Raw genomic sequence first — 19,917 nt, 5'->3', positions numbered from 1 at the left:
ATCATTCGAAAAAATTCGTGCCTGATTTTTATGTTTTTCAAAATCAGTATAAATTGTATTGAAATCTACTAAGCGGTTTTTAAGTTACAGTTCAAAAAAGATAGTTTTGAGAAAAACGCATTTAAAGTTTTTCTATCGATTTATATAGATTTATGCTAACGAATTATTTAATTACTTACACGGTGTCATCTATTCCTGGGCCATATAATACTTCTTCAGCCGTCATACCAGCTTCCAAAATATCAATTTCATACGTGCGCACCCCTTTTTTCAGCATACCGATGAGAATTGGGCCCACAATTAAGTGAGGAGCGCCTGAGCGCCGTTTGTTAATTGTTGAATAACTCGAGAAGTATTTGTCGGATTCACTTTAAATTATCACACAATATCTTAATAAGAAAATGCAAAAAAATTTCAGTTTTTTTGAAAATTCTGACTACCTCTAAACCATGTAGAAACTGCAAAAGGTGTGCGGAAAACAGAGATACCTGGCGAAACAGAATTCGGCAGGCCGTAGGTTAAGTTGGGTTATGGTGGTAGTCGGTCTGCACGACCAACTCGCTTAGACCTACAGGTCCGTTGTGATACCACTGTGCTGCACGGGAACCTCATTTATCTTCCTTCGTGGAACCATTTTGTGGCTCTTATGAAACGTACAATTGATCCCAACCCCACGCCAGATAGCTCTGTAAGAGAATTAAAAAAGTATTTACCTAGACAACCTGCTCTGATTTTAGTTAGGGCTGGACAATTGCAAAGGAAGTGTTCAACTGATTCTTCCTCTTCCTCATCTCTGCAACTTCTGCAATATTCATGGGAGAAAACTCCTAGTCTCGAAGAATGCCAGCCAAATAGCCAATGACCGGTTAAACACGTCCCGACCTTCGAGATATTATCTCTTGAGAGACTAAGCAATTCCTTTGCCCTTTTCTTATTTACGGCCATAGTAGCTTAGCTGTTACACATGTATCGTCATCTCTCCATGACCTATTGGCCTCTTGGATAATGTTGTTTTTTATTATTAGTTTACTTGTGGTATTCCAATGGCACTTTTATCACTGAGTACTTTTCTAGCTAGCTCATCAGCTTTAAATTTTCCCTCAATATCTCTGTGCCCCGGAACTCAAATAAGGCTGACCTTGAATGCGTAACTTGTCTTTTGAGCAGATGGCCACCATACAAGTGTTCGTAACTTAGCAACGGGTTGTTACCGCCAATTAAATAAGTAAGCTCTTCGTAAAAAATTAGTAAAAATTAATTATCGAATTGTTTAACATGCCCGTTTTCAAGTACCGCAATGATATTTTGAATCGAGCCTCACTGAATCGCTGCTGTGGTGAGATTCCCCTTCGTTTTCCACAGTTATCAGTTCCTACTTACGTGTTTCATGGCCCATTTTAGTAAGAAAAAGATATGAGCACCAATTCAATAAAATGTGAAAGCTTTCACATTTTTATTCAAATCGCGCATTATGTTGCACTTATTACTTAATTATGATGTGTATGTTTGCATGAAAAAACACCGCGTATGATGAAGGCATCCATACGCAGATTTATGATTTGTATGACAAGTATGCTTGCCATTATTTCGCACAGTTTGTGGCTGAGATGAAATGCATAGATTTCTTTTTAACCAGCTTTAGCTTTATAGTGTTTACTTTTGAATATGTAGTTTATTTTTTTCAAATTTGTGTGCCTTGATTTGACTTTTTGTTTTTGTATAGTACTTTAAATTTTAGACTTAAGTTTGGATGCTCTTTTGTAATTGTCTTACTGCATTTTTTGCAGGACTTGTGAATGAGTTCTTTTAATATTTGTATTTTTCGTAATTTTTCGTATATTTTTCAATTTTAAATCTTACCGATCTATCATAAAAATGAAGTTTACCCTGTTCAAAATCACCATATTTAGTTTACGTAAAAATAAGAAATGCAGGCAGGCTCTTTTCTATGCGGAGAAATGTGTGATTTAATAAAAAGTTAAATTTATAAAATGTAAATAGGTAAATATGTAAAAGGAAAAAACTTAATACTATCGTAAATAAAGGATAAAACTCATGATCGAACGAGAACACAAAATATTTGATTTTTTTGTTGTTGCTAAAAATGCGCTGTGTTAAAGAATTTTGTTTTTAAAAATATTTTTTGTTTGATATTTTGTTTCTTATCATTTTGCGGCCGCCTACGCTAATCGAACGCCAAGCTCTCTCTTAAGATTTATTTTTAATTCGTAACAAGTTTTGTATAATTGCTTTTTTTTTGTTTTTGTTTACTTTTGACACAGTTAGACACGAATTATTAATATATGTAGATATATTTGATAATCCGGCACAATTGCTTATGCCACAAATTGTTGTTGTATATGTAGCATATCTTACATAAATAAATGTTCTCATACATGTGTTGTTGTTGATAATGAATGATTTTTTTTTGTTGTTGTGTTTTTTTGTTTTTGTTTTTTGTAAGTATTTCCTTTCACCACCTACTCAGTCTAACAGTCAGTGTCATACCAAGCGGCCAAGTTGTTGTTGTCATTTGGTGGTGTCGGCATTGCATCCAAGTCAAAGTTCAAGGCCCCAGCGTCGATCTCACCTACATCCATATCCATTGAATATGGCGACGTTGGTGCGCCACTTGGTGGTACACTGTTGCCACCGCCGCCACCGCCTCCAACTGGGCTGCTAATCTCCAAGCCTTGCATCGAATCTATTGGTAAAGTATCATATCCTGTGAAAAGAGATGTTTGGCCATGAGTATCGAAATTTCAAATAAATGCGCAATTTAGAGTTTCACTTCTATACGAATGCGGACAAATTTTGATTAAGTGACGAATGCATGCAAAAATCAAGGTTCATTTGCGAAAAATGTAATTTGCCTTCAGCAAAAAAAAAACTAAAAACCAAGAAATTTTTTTTCCTTCTTTAAGAAAACAAGAAAAAAAACATGCAAAAATATAACACTTTTATAATTTATCGGGTGCTTTTTTAAGACCTTGAGAATTTAAAATGATAATACAAAACAGAAATATTTTTGGAATGAATTTTTTTTTATTATAATCTGGTAGATAATTTCATGGCATTTTTTTTTTACTACGATATCCGGCATATGTACGCCGCGGCTACGAGTTCCATGGTCCATTCGATCAGTCCAATTTTTGACTACTTTTTCCACTAAATCTAAGTAATTAAATCTAAAAAACCTCAATCAGCAAAAAATGTGACACAAATGATGGCAAAATCGTGGCTTCAATTCTAGCACAAGTTTGGATAAATATTTGATGAACTAAAATCATTATGCGGCACCATCCTTTAGCGCCGTAAAAAACTGTTACAGTGAATTTCCGACGAGTTCCGGCAAGGTCGTTCAAAATCAGAAAATATCGATGTTGTGCCCTTAATGATTGAGCAGCAATCAAATTCTGCATGTCCACACACACAGCTTTCAAAACACGACTGGACAAACTGCTTCGGGAATTAATTCAAACGAATATAAAACGCATTGATCAACGTCGAGAATATTTAAAAGAACCACCAATCAATGTTCATTTTTCCATTGTTAATCTAGAAGTATAAATAGCAACCCTCGTACGCTTTATTTAAAGTTTGCTTGTCTACTGTCACATTGGAAAATTGGCAAATAGTAGAACTAAGTATATGCTTAGCTTTATCTCGATTTTGTGCACTCATCAACACTCTTTAACACGTTGAGTGCGACGCTCATATTTCTGACCTTTATCCTCGGCCGGCAGAAAGCGATCGCTCTCTAAGTATGCGATAATGTAATATTATCAGCGATAAATTCCCTGTTCCTCTTTCAAAAAGTAACCGGACAGAAAATATCAGTCACGTAATTTCGGAGACAATTGGTAAATGGACTGACACAGCGAGTAGATGAACAAGTTCCACATCGGGAAGGAAAAATTGTTCATAAATTACAGAAAAAGGAAGCAGACGGTCATAAAGTTCGAAAATACTTCTCTGGTTCTTATGATGAAAATTAAAGATTATTTGGGTCTAAGAAAGCCAAAAATTTAACAAAAAAAGTTGTTACATTTTGTTACATGTGTAAATCCGAGCCACACTTTTGCTTAGAATGATTCAATAAAGCTCATTAAAAGTATATTTAACTACATGCATTCAGGTTACATTTATGTTTGGACCCATAAAAAGTGTAACGACAGTCCCAGGAACAGGAGCCGGCTACGGGGAAAGATCAGCGCCGGTCCCCAGGGGCTCAAAGTATTAATGAAACATTTTTATAGTACGTAAGACATTGCGAACCTGATCAAAAACTTCAAATTTTCAATTTCGCATATTTCATAACTTCTTTTGAGGTTAGATTGCTATCTCCGCTTGGTGAGATTTGAAGAGGTATTTGTTGTATTTGTATTTTGTGTCTGTATCCACATCTAAATTGGCTAAGGTTATATTAAAGTATGCGAAGATTTCGTTCAGAGAGAATCCCCTCAGTGCAATTATGCCCAGCAATCCAGGCAAGGGTGAGGTAGTACGCAAATGCACGCTATCGTCAAAGCGGGGCAGAGTGACAGAGAGATGGTGTTCGACGATTTGACCCTTCTAAATCTTGTCATCTTCATAGCAGAAAACCATCTGTGAAAATAAAATATTCTATAAATGATCATCAAACGAATTGAAGGCTTAAAGCTTTCCGCCGTAATCTAAGATCGGCATTACTTCGCCTCCCTATAACTATCATTCATCATATTCCTTACGTTTCATTGTAGTAAGCTTCTTGTAATAAGCCTGCGTCTTTTGCGAATCTAAGTAAGCTCTGAAGCCCTAACCCCGAGAGACATTCCAACCTCTCATATTGTAGAGCTCCTAAACATTTCATTCGGGTTCTAGCTAATGCAAGGCAAGAACATAGAAGGTGTTCAAGAGTTTCTGCCTCTCTTCTAGTTCAAAAGCTCCCAGGTAACTTACTAAAATTTAATTTGCTATCGATTTATAGATATAACCTTTTAAAAAGGATTCTCGAACACCACGAAAAAAGGCCAGACCCGGGTGACCAACCGAAGGTTTTAAAAAAGGTGTCCAACGGAAGGTTAAGAATGTATTAAGCAACTTTTTGCGTATACTCATTACCAGAAAACAAAAATATTTCGCAATTAATCAAACGAAAATGTGCAGCAAGACCAGGCATGCAATACATCAAAGCACAAATTTCTACATTTTCAGCATTAAGGAGATACGTACGAAATCTTTATCTGAAGAATGTAATAATAAAATGTGCAGAACTGAAATCAAAACTACTTAGTAATAATAATGTGGAAAACACTTAAGGCGAAATAAAACTTTATTAAATGTTTTGAAATCTGAAATGAAAATTACAAAAAAAACAATAAAAAAAACAGTTCTGAAATCAATCTACTGCCGAACTCTATGCACTAATTTAAATTACATATCTAAGATCTAGGCAATTTACAAATTATAAAACAAAAGTTAAAGTAAGATCTCGTAATTTACTGTTAAAAATTCACAACAATTTGTTTTTAGTCACCCATGAAGAATAAATTTTCATTGCTTGTACGCGCAAAGCGGGTGTCATGTCATTCCTAAGCTGGCTGATTGACTGGCTGGTGATTTTGGTTAAGTCTGATTTGAAGGAGTAATGTTAGCTTACAACGGGAACGCTACGGTTGACTTAGTATTGACTTTTTATTGTTTTTTTTTTTCGTTTTTCTTTTTTTTTTTTAGTACGTATGCTTGCTCGCAATGCAAAACTTGTAAATCTTACTGCCTAAAACGTCTACGATTACTTTGAATAATGTTTACATGGTACGAGTAATGTGTATTTTTGCTTAGCCTTCTATTTTATTCGAAACTTTAACCAAAATTTTTCCGTTTTTTCGTTTTCAAATTCATTTTTTGTTTGTTCTTTTTCAATCGTCAAACTTATCGTTCTGAAATTGTATTAATTTTTAGTGATGATATATGTTAGGCTGGCTTAACTGTTGCGACACATATTTTTTCGTATGTTATTTTACATTTTTCGAAACACAAAAAAAAAATTTACCGAGCAAGCGAGCGAGCAGATGAAAAACAGTGAGGTGAGAAGAGAGAGAGAGAGAGAGAAAGAAAGAGAGAACGTTTTGTTAATTCATCGTTACAATATTAATATCACATTTTGTACGACTACAAATAATTTATCGATTGGTACACTTTGCTTTTGGATGAGTGAGTTTTGGTGAATGGATGGATGTTGGTTACACTAGCTTTGTGAACGACTTCTACGTAACGTACATGGCATGGTAAAGCTTGGCATGAGCAAATGGCAAATAGGTGTTACAACTTGTCAAGCCCTACTAATTTATGAAATGCACTAATTGCTTAAGATACATATTTGTATTGTAACAAACTCAAAAATCGTGGTAAATAACTAAACAAATAACAAGAGTAACGCCATACATTTGGAGTGTTTAACTCGCGGCGTTACTCTGGTATGCGTGGGTTTTGCAGGGGTATTCTATGCTACAACTTGCTGTGGGCTTGGTTAAGGTTGCATGAGTGGGTGGCAACAAGCTTGTAATTTTGTTTTTATAACTTAAAAAATATAATTAGACAATTTATTGGTTTCATTTAGCAAATTGAAGTGAAATATTCGTTCAATTTTTTCAGATACTTAACAAAAAAAATTAATAATGCATATTAAATAATTAATTAAAGCATTTGGATATATTTTCAACAGTTGTACGAGGTGGCACAAAATTAATAATCTAATTTTGTTTTTGCATAAATAAAAAATGTTTATGAGAGATGGAATTATTTATTTTGACATTTACGCGCTCCATTGCTTGTCTGTATGCAAACACTGCAGCTGTCTAGTTCACAAATGTCAAATATGATTGACGTACGACGCCATTTGCAAATTTTACAAATCTACCAAGAGAGTGACTAATTTTGCGCCACCGTGTATATTAGATGAAGTAAAAAGTTCTCAACGTTTTTTTGCTTTATTTCGACAATGAAACATAACATAATTATAGCAAATGGTTCCAAAGAGTTATCGGACTAATAGGCTATCACAATTGATCCGCTGCGTCCGCTCCGGCAACGCATTTGACTGACGTGACGCGTAAAACGTGTGCCAAAATGAAAGTATTGTCGCATATACAAAAAAAAAAACAGATGTTCTTGTCGTGAAAGTAAACATTATATTTCGTTGTGTATAAACAGGTTTTTGTTGGTTGTGAAATTAATGCTTACTGAAGCGAAAGAGGTTTTTAAGTTTTTAAGGGGTTAGGGGTAGTCAAATGCCCGAAAAAATTATGAAACTCTTACTACACATAACCCCTTAATGGAATTTATGGTACTCATAGACGGCGACCATAACATCGAGATCTGGACGTACATGCATTTTTTAGGACAACTTGATCAAGCCTAGCCTTTTCTCTACTCCTTCAAGCTTTTATCGAAAATAAAAGGGTTCATTTGAATTGACTCAATCCATTTAAAAATCAATTTTCTTTTCTGCATTTAATTTGATATAATGAAAAACCCCATCTATAAAAATGTTCGCGATACAAAATTGTTCTTCATTTTCGCCGCACTTGCGGTACGGCAATATAAGAAAGCTTCCAGTTTTTGTGCATTCCGACATGGCGTACGGCACGTACGTGACGTCTTCGACTCAAATACACATAAACTATATTACATATTTTGCTGTCAGTCAAATTCTTTGACCTTTCTGATGGGCTTATATAGAATTTTTATTTTTGGGCAGTGGAATAAGTGTCCGCATGTCTATTGAACTCGACGATCTCCATGATTTTATCAACAATTTCCACGAACATAATCGTTTAATCGCCGTTTTAATTTTCCATTGGGCGTTGTATTGGGTCCGTAAAAAGCACAAATTTTTTGACCGCCTACTCCAACTTCTCGCCTTCGTCGTAGCGATGCTGAAGAGTTTTTGAAATTTTCTTTTTTATTTGTTTATATTAGTTTGGGAAGGAAATCGTTTATTTTCTCTATAAATGTCAATTTAAAGTGAATGCTCGTTGTGAAGGCGACATTTTACGCTAAAAAATTTATTTTGCTGTTTTTTGTTTGTTCCATTCGGCTGTAAGTTACGGGGTGTCAATAATGGAAGTCAACAAAGAGGCAATTCGGTACATTTTACAATGTAAACAACGTGAGATATGGATCACTAAAGGCGTTTAACACAAAATATTCAGAACTTTTTACTTCACCTAAACTTACTTCACGGATAATCGTGGTCGACTTTATATCTACATATTATATATTGTGTATATCGGTGACCCTTAGCTGCTTTATTTTATAATGCGTTGTGGTGGCACCTTCAATTAGAGATGGCAAAAAGGGAATTAGTCGATAATTGCAAGGCCAGAAATTTAATTACTATATATTAAATTTAGCGATTAATCGGAATTTTCAATTATTTTTGTTTTGAAAGTTAAAATAATGAAATCACTTGCTTTTAATTTTTTATTGATGTAAAATAAAAGAATTCACTTATAATTTTTGATTTGATTATTATTAACTCTTGATTATTAGTAACTTGATAGTTTTTGTTAAAAAAAAAAACATTTTTCTTATTCCCCCAAGGAGGGTATTTCTAATGGTGGGAGCAACGTTGGACTCGTTGTATAGAGTCGAAGACTTAGACTATGGTAAAGATCGATAATAAAATATTGCGCGTAACTTCATTGACTTTTGCTCTATTGATAAATTCCGAGAAATTGTCACACCTCCTATGTTACCGAGGTGACTCTTATTCATATTTGATCCAGCACTGTAAAAGCAGCTCAGGGCCATCGATATGTTAACAGGTTATATAATTTTTAAAATGGGACTGGCCACGTTTTGAAATGCGGTATAACAATTATGAAAGAGGAAGAGCTGTATAATATTGGATCAGCTGCCGTTTTGTGTGTATTTTAGTCCATTACACAGGCCTGCGAAATTTAACTTTTTTCAGTTTCTAGAATGGCTGTACTTGTATCTTGTAGTTTTTTATGCGCTGAAAACGAATCTGACCTTCAAAATGCTCCATCACGTCAGGATTTTTGGTAAATGAAGCCTAAAAGGTCAAAAAATGGCCATTTTAGTTATTTTTGATAATTTTTTTGGGATAGAAAATTTTTTTTTTCAATTTTCGACGAAAAGGTCCCATAGTACAACTATTTAGCTTTAAAACCCATTTTTTTTAATTATTGTACGATTTTTAAAAAAAAAGTTATGACATTTTGAAATTAACAGTTTCAGTTACGCCAATAGACGTTATACCCAACGTATACGTAACTGAAACTGTTAATTTCAAAATGTCATAACTTTTTTTTTAAAAATCGTACAATAATTTAAAAAAATGGGTTTTAAAGCTAAAGAGTTGTACTATGCAACCTTTTCGTCGAAAATTGAAAAAAAAAATTTTCTATCCCAAAAAAAATTATCAAAAATGGCTAAAATGGCCATTTTTTGACCTTTTAGGCTTCATTTACCAAAAATCCTGACGTGATGGAGCAGATTCGTTTTCAGCGCATAAAAAACTACAAGAAACAAGTACAGCCATTCTAGAAACTCACCCTCGCAGGACTGTGTTATTGTACACTGCTTTCGGCTGCTGAGAAGACGCCTACTGAAATTTTGTGGTAAATATTTTTGTGGAACATTTTAACCCTCCACTGACTCGAAAACTGAATAATCTTCAGATTTTTAATAGTAAGGGGTAATATGAACCACACGGGTAAGCAATATTAGGTTTAATACGTGTTTTTTTTTTTCAAATTATATAAAGAGTTTTCCAATAACAGGTGTTACTGGTGAATGGATTCCGCTATCGAGAGATGATTAACGATTTTGTGGCCGGATTTGGATGGCATTGATCTGGACAACGTTTATTTTCAACAAGACGGCGCTACGTGCCACACAACCAACGAAACCATTGATGTTTTACGGGAAAAGTTTCCGGACCATGTTATCTCTCGAAGAGGTGACCACAATTGGCCACCGAGATCTTGTGATTTAGCACCTTGTGACTTTTCGCTTTGGGGCCACGTGAAAGAGAAGTTCTACGCCAACAGCCCAGGGTCGATTCAAGACCTCAAAGATGGAAATCGTGAGGCTACCGAGGGCAAAGGGCAGCCATTTTGCAATTCGATATTGTCCGGTAAGCCTGGTCGTAGTGGTCATTTGCCTGATGTTATTTTCCACTAAAAACGGCATACCTTCCTCTTTATAATGAAATAAACATCCGATCATTTATGGTATATTAAAAAATAGCATTTTTCTTTGAATACCAAAATAACACCTCTTTTTGGAAAACTCTATAGAACAACTTGGGACCAAAAACTTCATTACAATGTAAAAAATTGTAACGTTTAGGGCAGCTGCTCTAATATTCTACAACTCTTCCTCTTTCGTAATTAGCGCATTCTTATCCTTTGTCGTTGCTTTTTTTTATTAGTTGTGTTGTTATTATTGTTTGTTTAATCTTATATACAGGGAGCATACGGCATTAGAGGACATACATGTATGTGGCTATAACTTCTCGAAACCATTATTTTTCATTTTTTTTACATTTTTCAAATAAGACATGGAGACATGCAGTTATCGTCGCTATACATACAAAACTCAAAAAACACAAGGAACATTCTGCCCCGCCCGATCTGCAAAATTTATGCAACAAGTGCAAGCGATCATTGACAAGGACTCTTCAAAATCAATGAGGGCCCTTGCGAGCCAGCTTCATGTTTTTGAAGATCTTATCCCTCGAGTTTTCCATGAAGATCTCCACTATAAATCCCACGTTATGAGCAGAAGACAGTTTATGGCGGAGCAAACAGGCAAAAAGCGAGTTATCCGATCAAAAAGGAAATCTTGACCAAGACGGTTTTTTGTTCTTGCAGAAATGACAGATGGCTATGCTTCAGTCCTACAGAGGTTCCGAAATTTGCAGGGACTGTCATGATTTTAGGTGTTGTGAGCAAAAAAGGGAGCAGGTCATGCCGCACCACATTTCTTTACTCAAAGATTGCGTGTGAATTTTGCTGTATATATCGAGGCAATAGTGAAAGATTGGATTGATAGAGTACGCGGTGACAGTCCATACATCTTTTAGCAAGATGTCTTGCTCGTTCACACAAAGCGCTGGCTACACGAGATTGGGTGCCTGAAAATTTCCAAGACCATATAACTCCAAACTTATGGCCGCCCAACTCCCTACACCTCATCGCCTGAATTACTACGTATGGAGCGTAGTTGAGCGTGAAGCCAATAAGCATCCTCATGCCATCATTTCCTCTCTGAAGACTGCACTTAATACCGCTGTGGTCAATATGAATAAAGAGCATTTGATGTGGGCAAGCAATCGTTTGTCGTTTCCGGATTCGGATCGAGAAGGAGATTGCGGCTAATGGAAATTTTATTGAATGATTTTATAGATATATAATAAGTTAATGTTGTGTAAAAAACTCGTGAAGTTTTATAAATTTTTTTTTTTGTTATGCTACAATATTATTTGAATGGAAATAGAAGGAGCTCGGCCAAATACCCAGAAAGGGTGTACGCGCCAATTGTATATATATATTTTTATTATTATTTGAATGGAGGTTAAAAATCCACAAATTGCCAGGATATTCTACTTTATTTTTATTTTAGTTTAATATCGAAGCGAACTTGTCCGTCCGTTATTACGGCAGCTCACTCTTATTTATGAATCTTCAAAACACCGGGAAAACGCGCGCCGCAACACCCGACTGCTGCTTCGCGACTGTTTTCATTAAATTTTGTTAAAAATAAAAACTAATAATTTTACTCGAAAATTTTTCTAAAATACCATATGCACCCTGTATACTATGTAGGTTCCTCTCATTTCAATATTTCCACGAGCTCAAGTCTAATTAATTTTTTTTTTTTTTACTGAAAATTGTTAAAGCAATAATAGTCAAAGTATTAAAAGTTATAACTTCTATTTCCGACTAAATCACTGTTCAGACTTCTTTCTATAAATCAGTCTTCTGCTAGCTAAGCCACTGCATTGCACAGAGTGCAATGTGCCAGTGCCATCCGTTCAGTTATAACTTCTACCACCCGACTAAAGTTGTCTTTTAAATTTTCAAGAAGAAATCGATTGACTATGAGCTCGTAAAATGTATTCATTTTTAAAATATTATAATAGTTCATAACAACAACAAATATACACTTAACGACAAATTATTATATATTGCGTCGTTTTAAAACGTCTGCGTCACCAAGTCGTCAAACCCAAATGCAAGACTTCAAATTTAACAAAAATCAAAATCGTTTTGAAGCTGAAATATTTCACTTCACTTTTGTAGAGGAACTAAATGGATTATTGGTGTTATTCAATGCTGCATATTGAGGTTTGTTTCTGTTGTGCAATACTTGTATGTTATTGTGCTTTGCCCGTAGAGGTACTGATGGTGAATAAACAACTTTTTTTTTAATTTTAAGTATGTATAATAAAAAAATGCTTTAAGCAAATACATATGTAAATTGTTATTTCATATTATTATATAACATTTAAAAAAACCGGGGATAACCAACGGGGATTTAATATTTTTTTTTTTAACTGGCGGTAGTGGGTAATTAATTATGAATGGCAAAAATATAAAAACATTTGAAATGTTTAACATTTTTAATTGCAACTCTCTAAGTGTGGTGATGTTCAATTACGCCGTTTCGGAATTTTGCAAAATTTGGCTTTTTGTTTATGCATTCTGCTTTTTAGTTTCACGAATGAACGCCTCATGCTATCGTGACGATTTCGCATATTTATGAAAACCGCATTGGAACATAAAATGTTTCAGTTTGTAATCTTAACACAGACGCAAGGGACTGGAAACTCATCATACATACCTTGTTGGAATGCTCGACCTCCATGTGAGCTGTGTACACTCGGCGGGCCTTGCCCATATAAACCCTCATATGCTTGTTCGGGTCCAAGCATATCCTGTGTAACATTGCGAAAATTGCAGAAAGTTGTTAGGATACAAATGATTTCCAAGGAAGTGCAATTGGACGAGTGGTTAGGGCAATGTGGGCAAGGTTTCATTGGTTATATTTTGTGGTATAGGAACGTTTGTTTTTTTTTTGGTTTTTTTTTATTGTGATATCATTGTGGATTTGTAGCAATAGTCGTTGTGATTTCGTGATGATAATGCAATGTTCAACGTTTAGCACAAATTTCGGTGTTTGGTCAATTTATAAATTCAACGGTGTTGTGATAGAGTAAAGTGAACGGTTGTTTTTGTGATTGTGTTACAAACGAAGTACATAAATGCAAAAAAAGAACAGAACAAAAACAAAATATATAAATTAATTTAATTTAAAAAAATGTTAAAACAAAACATGTAGACAAAAATATAAGTAAATAATAATTGTAAAGCCAACAAACTACTCTACGCTAAGATAATTTGTTTGCGACTGGGAAAACTATATTTTTAATTTAGTTCTTTTTTTTTTAACAGGCTCACTGTCAGACCTCAGGAAACAGCACTAATTTCAAATAAGTTCGTGTTTTTCCACCAATAATTGTATGGCGCACACATATTTGGACCTATTCGTAGTCCGATTCTCAACTACCATTTGTACAGTGGGACTTGACGTGGTCCAACAAAAGATTTTTTGCCACACATGAGAGGCAGATGGTTTTTATGAGCCGATACAACCTTTTTGGGTTTTGGGCGAGCTCCTCCTCCTATGTTGTTGTCCCACAAATGGAGGTACCTACAGTTTTAAGGCGACTCCGAACGGCAAATGGTTTTTTTATGTGGAGCTTTTTCATGGCAGAAATACACCCGTAGGTTTGGCATTACTTGCGAGGGACGACCGCTATTGGAAAAAACTTCTTGTATTATTTGGTGTTTTATGCACGGAGATTCGAACCTAAGCACTTCCGAATGGTAGTCACGCACCAATCCATTCGGCTACGGCGGCCAGTACTAGTTTGGGGAAAGAGAAATGCATTATTTTCTCGGTAGATGGTTGTAGTGATCGATGGCTCGTAAAGTATCGATCAAACAATTTAAAATTTATCTTCGTTTTCAAGTTGACATTTCACATTAAAAAAATTCGTTGCTATTTTTTGTTTGTTCCAATCAGTTGCGCGTTACAGGGTATTCACAATGGAAGCCAACAAAGTGAAAATCCGCTACATTTTACAGTTCTTCTTTGGAAAAGGCGAAAATGTAAGCCAGGCCGCTGAAATTGTGTGTGATGTCGATACTTGAACAAATAATTGCGTGCAATTTTGGTTTCGTCGATTCCAATCACGCGTTTTTGATGTTAAAGAAAATGTCGATAATATCGAAAAAAACACAGAAGTAATCGAAGTTGATCGGCATGGTAATAGTCGTAGCGACGCCCAGGAGCTAAAGATCGGCCATCGAACAATTTTAAACCAGTTAATTGCTATAACAAACCATTGGCACAAAAATGTTAAGCAAAAATAATGGATTTCTTTTTTCCCAAACTAATATTTTCATGGCAGGATTGCCATCACTAGCAGAGTAACTGTTTATATAATTTTGACGTTTACTTAGGAAATTGCAAAATTGCTACTAGCTACTTTATACTAACAATTTTTTTATTGAAGTTTTGAGCACTTATCACCCAACAAACATAAATAAACGTCGACATTTTATTTTTAAATTTCGAATAATTTCACCAATGTTTATTTTAACCTTTAACGGCCGAGAGCTTTTTTTGTAATAAGACGACGGAAAATTAATAAGGAAACGTTTATAAGGATGAAAACTTAAAGTAACATTTAAACTGATTTATTTAGATATGAATTCAATATACGATATTTACTTGATTTCTAGTTTTATATGATCAATAAACCAGGGATATACAAAGTTGCAATATTTGTTAAAGAAAACTACAGCGATGAAAAATGAAATGAAAACTGAATTCTTTTCATGTCTCCGCATTGGGGTCTTTCTATCGCTATGTCCCCGTAGAGGGACCTTTCGGCCGTTAAGGGTTAACCTTTGTTGTTGATAATACTAGAAGCGATTTCAGATGATTGCTTGAAATTCTACTTCTTTGTTTACATTTGATACATTTTATATTTAGAAATACACTTCCACAGCTATACAAACTGGCGCAAAATTAATCATCCAATTGTGTTTTTGAATAACCTTATTTTTTAAATGGAAAAACAATGATTTTGAGTGATGGAAATCTTTATTTTGAACTTTACGCGCGCCACTGCTCATCTAATTGCATACTGGTATTGTTGTTGTAGCAGCATGAACATTCCCCATACTTACATACGGGGAATGCTGCTGGAGTGACAGTCCTTGGCCGGATATAAATCCGGGTCGTTTCGGTAACGTAGAACCGACTGTCGTGGAAGGGACATACTGCATACTGTGCAGCTGTCTACTTCACTCTACTTTTGCAAAAATTATAAATCTTCTGTTAGGCTGATTAATTTTGCGCCACCTTGTATATGCTACTAAATATTAAGTATTGTTTGGGAATAGCCGTAGCCGAGTGGGCTGCTGCGTGACTACCGCCCAGAAGTGTGTAGACTCGAATCTCCCTGCACGAAACAGCAAAATGATAGAAACATTTTTTTTCTTTCGAAAAGCGGTCGCCCCAATGGCAAGCCTCCGAGTGTATTTCTGCCATGAAAAAGCTCCTCATAAAAACCCATCTGCCGTTCGGCGGCGGCATAAAACTGTAGGTTCCTCCATTTGTGGAACAACATCAAGACATCAACAGGAATAGGAGCTCAGCCAAACAGCCAAAAAGGGTGTAAGCGCCAATTATTAATTTTTTGTTTATTTACGAAATAGTTGTTTTGGAAGTAGTTACAAGCGATAGAAAATTAATTATTTTATTTCTTTTGTTCATAGCAAACAAATTTCTAAGTGCAGTTTCGTTGATAAACAGCTACATTTTGGTTCAAAGTATTAGTATTGCCTGCCTATGCCGCATATGTGGGTGTCTTATATGTATGTGTGAGTGATTTCACTCCGAAGCCTGAGCCGGTGAGCCTGTTTAGAAAGCTGCACATTATTTTGCTCTACTCTTTAACGAAACGCAGGATTTAAAATCCCAAATAAAAATTTAAAGTATTGTAATTAAATTATATAGTTTTCAAGCACTAGCGCCTATTCTTTTATATGTATTTACAACTACAATTTTTGATTTTCTAACTAATAAGAAACAATACTAATATTTGTTGAAATAAAATTAAATTTGTAGGTTTAGGTATTATTATGTATGTACATAAATAAATAAATATACCCAATCTTATAAATAGGCATACAGCAAGTTTTGAGCAACCCAATTCGTTGTTTGTTTACTCGATAAGTTTACAGAGAGATAAGCGTCTAGTTTACGCTATAGTAACTCAGGGTTTGTTTCTAGCATATTTACACGTTTAACTCACAATATGCAATGCAGCATTGTGTGTACATTGAAAACTCACCTGTAAATCCGGACCCATGCCTAGATCGGCATTGCCCCACATGTTGTTGTCTTCTCGCAACAATGAATTAGTTAATTCAATAGAAAGACGTTTCTTATAATCTTGCGGCTTGTCTTCACTCATACGAAAGAGTACAGCTGCTGCATACGTTGCAACACCTTCGTTGCGCGAGTGCAATAGATCGGTCAGCGGACCAGTGGCACCCTCTTGCTCGATCATTTCGGCGCCCTCTTTATCGGCGGCCAACTCACAAAGTACTCCAGCGGCAACGCGCTGCAAAACAAATAGTATTTGATATAAATTCCTACAAAGTTTTTGGTTAAGTTAAGCAGGCACCAACCTGTATATTTTCGATTTCGTTGAAAAGTAGGCGTACAAATATTGGTATAACTGATTGTTGGCGAATCAAAGCGCGATTGTGTGATTCACGTGCTAATATATGTAGAGCACCAACAGTGCCTTCGACAATCTCTTCCATACGTACGCCGTCGGCGTAAGCAGATGGCTGTTGAGATCCGGTTGTGGCAACAGAAGAACGTTGCTGTTGTCATAAAATATGGAAAAGTGTTATTAAACAAGTAAATTTTACTTAATGTGCATCAACACTTACACGTTCGGTGTCCTGGAATGCACGCATCAGCAGACGCACCAAATTATGTATGGCACCATGTTCACGCAGTGGTGCATGATTGGCCGAACACAAGGCCAAGTTGCGTATCAAACCAATGACGGCCTTGATTAGCGGCCAACGTGATGGAGGATGTAAAAGCTTTACAATCACCGACAACCCATAGTTGAGACGCACAGCATTTTGTGCAGATTCCGAGTCAACGTGACGTGAAGTCAAGTGGCGCAGTGCGCACACTGCGGGTTCGGTAATCTCTTCGCGATCACCGGCGTTTATGATAGTGCGTACAAGTGCATCGACGCCACCAACTTGGCAAACAGTGGCTTTGTTGCGTTGATTGTTGCAAGTTAAATTCGAGAGAATGCCAGCAGCACAGGTTACGACGTTAACGTCTGTTGAAGCTAATACTTGGACTAAGGATTGCAGTAATGGTTCGAGACCATCAACCTTGGTAGCAGCGTCCGAAAGATTGCGTAATGTCCACAAACAATTCTGCACCAGACGTGGAGAGGGATTGGCCAAATGCATAGCCAAAGCTTGCATGCCGCCAGCATCAACAATGGCTGGCTTATTGCTGGAGCATACCGAGAGCACCTTCAGCACACGCGAAGTAGTCCAAAGCAACTTCTCATAGTCATATGAGCGCATTATTCGTACCAATTCATTGGGACCACCCGAAGCCAGTATTATCAATTTACTCTCTTGATTTCCATAGGCCAAAATCTGTAGGCAGTCAGTAACGATGGCCAAAAATTTGACATTATTGCGTTGCAACAAGGTGACCATTTTCTGGAGGCCACCTGCCAGGCGTACAGCCATTTTCGAACCATCTTGATGCAACAGCAAATTATGCAATGTGGTTATGGCATAAAATAACACACTTTCAACGGGTGAAGAGAGCAACTTCACCAAAGCTGGAATGCCACCGCTTTTGAAAATTGCCAACAGGCCCTGGCGATGATGTGACAAATTATGTAGAGTGCCTACTGCAGCCTTAGTGCTCTCCAAGTCGTTACTATTGGAAATGGCGCGCACAAGAGCAGCCACCATTTGGGGACTGTTCATTATTGCATGGCGAGAAGCCTCCTTCTTTGACAGTTGATGGACCATCATGGCGGCCTGCGAAACAACCACCTGATCTTCATCGTTCAACAACTTTATCAATTCGGGTATGGCACGTGTGGCCAACTCAGCATCATCTTGGTAGTTGATCAGATTTACTACGGCATGTTTTAGCATTTGTGATGGTTCTGATAAACGCTGCACAGCAGTTGGTTGTTGTGGATCGAACTGAGTCGAAGGTATTTCTATGCCCTCTTCCAAAGTCTCAGGGAACATTGCGGCACGTACGCGTTGTGAACGCGTCTGGCTCAATTGTTGATTCATATCATCCACTTGATCCTGTGTAAAATTCTGTGGAAATCCTGTATCCAAATCGAACATAAGTGGATCGCCCTCCATTTCCTCATCCTCTTTGCCCGACAATGACGGCACTTGTGTAACTGCACCGGAATGAATACCAGAATCGCCGAGGTACGAATTCTGCTGCCACATTAACGTCTGCTCCTTGGATGAGACCATCGGCGGAAGGTCAGGGGGATTATATTGGTTGTTATGCGACACTGAAATTATTCAAGCAAAAGTGGAAATTTTAGTATATACCTTGAAAACATGTTTGTCACGTCTTAGCCTTAAAATATTAAACGTAAAATTCTATGATTTTATTGTAGTATACAAATTATTTTCATAAACCGATTTTACTCTAACAACTCTAACATCAGAATGCAGTCAGTCAGGTATGCAGTTTTAGTATAACAGCATACTGTTGAATTTTTGACAATTTATTTTTCTGAGGTGTCACGCTTTCAAGTAGAATTTAAAGGGTATAGGGTTGGCCCTATGTTCCACACTGCAACCCTAGAAATTTATGATGGTGTAAAAGGGTTGCACTGCCTTTAAACTGTTATACTGATGGTTTTTATTATTCCGAATGACATTTTTATTGGCATTGTTTTCGGAAATTTGATAAATCATCACTCATCGTTCCCTAAGTTAAATAGCAATCCCGACATATTCTGAGCTTGATCTCAACTCTTGTTACTGCTTTCTCTTATACCTAATCCTGCCTTTGTTATTCTTAAAACTTAAATTTAGTGAATGACAATGTCGGCTATCCCACGGCGTCGGTTCTACATTACCGAAACGTCCGGGATTTATATCCGGCCAAGGGCCGTCATTCCAACAACATTCCCCGTACATGTATGGAAAATGTTTATGCTACTACTACAACAACAACAAGATTGGTTCCAATTGTGCTGAGGTGTTTGTGCTGACATTTTGCCATTTCTTTTAATTTGTTGGAAGGGCGGAATTTGATACAATCCTAAGGATTTTGCGGGTTTTCTTCGCTACCAAAGCCATCGCAGTTCTATCTTTGCTGTTTTTACCATAGGAGACACCTTGTTTCACGTAAAGATCTACAACGTTTTGATTTCGTGCAATCTTTTTGGCAATCCCTCTGAGGTCAATATATCGATTTGTCTTTTTTCGCGATCTGTTAAACTTTCTGCTTTCCCATTAAAAAAACGATACCTTTTTGCAGCTTTAATGCACAAATATTGTAGGCAAACTGAGTGCCTCTATTCTAGAGAACATTACTCATTACAATGATACTGGTAGCATCGCGAAACGTCCTCGAGGTGGTCAAAAGACTGCAACGCCACGTGAAATGGTCCAAAAAGTGAAGAAGCGACTTGAACGCAATCCCCGACTAATGGCGAAAGAACTGAAAATATTTGACCGCCGCAAAGTCAAGCCTTACAAGATCCAACAGGGGCATGATCTC

The 19,917-nt window shown here is 36.4% G+C and overlaps 1 protein-coding gene across 4 annotated transcripts in view; it reads right to left on the bottom strand.

The window, feature by feature from the left end:
- Nucleotides 1-1,424: 1,424 nt before the first annotated feature.
- Nucleotides 1,425-19,917, bottom strand: part of LOC129237045 (armadillo segment polarity protein) — a 49,963-nt gene continuing 31,470 nt past the window's right edge. Inside the window, exons 3-7 of one of the 4 annotated variants that reach the window (XM_054871432.1) lie at nucleotides 17,055-18,694; nucleotides 16,785-16,985; nucleotides 16,445-16,717; nucleotides 12,859-12,952; nucleotides 1,425-2,725 (exon numbers count right to left, since the gene is read on the bottom strand). In XM_054871432.1, coding sequence (XP_054727407.1) covers nucleotides 2,490-2,725; nucleotides 12,859-12,952; nucleotides 16,445-16,717; nucleotides 16,785-16,985; nucleotides 17,055-18,694 — 2,444 coding nt within the window. In that variant the 3' untranslated portion in view covers nucleotides 1,425-2,489. Of the gene's footprint in view, nucleotides 2,726-5,803; nucleotides 5,970-12,858; nucleotides 12,953-16,444; nucleotides 16,718-16,784; nucleotides 16,986-17,054; nucleotides 18,695-19,917 lie in introns of those variants that run through there. The other 3 variants (XM_054871433.1, XM_054871435.1, XM_054871434.1) reach the window with 3 other exon arrangements.

This window comes from Anastrepha obliqua, chromosome 2, assembly GCF_027943255.1.
Source record: "Anastrepha obliqua isolate idAnaObli1 chromosome 2, idAnaObli1_1.0, whole genome shotgun sequence".
Lineage (NCBI taxonomy): Eukaryota > Metazoa > Arthropoda > Insecta > Diptera > Tephritidae > Anastrepha > Anastrepha obliqua.
This window is presented reverse-complemented; position numbering and strand designations above follow the sequence as displayed.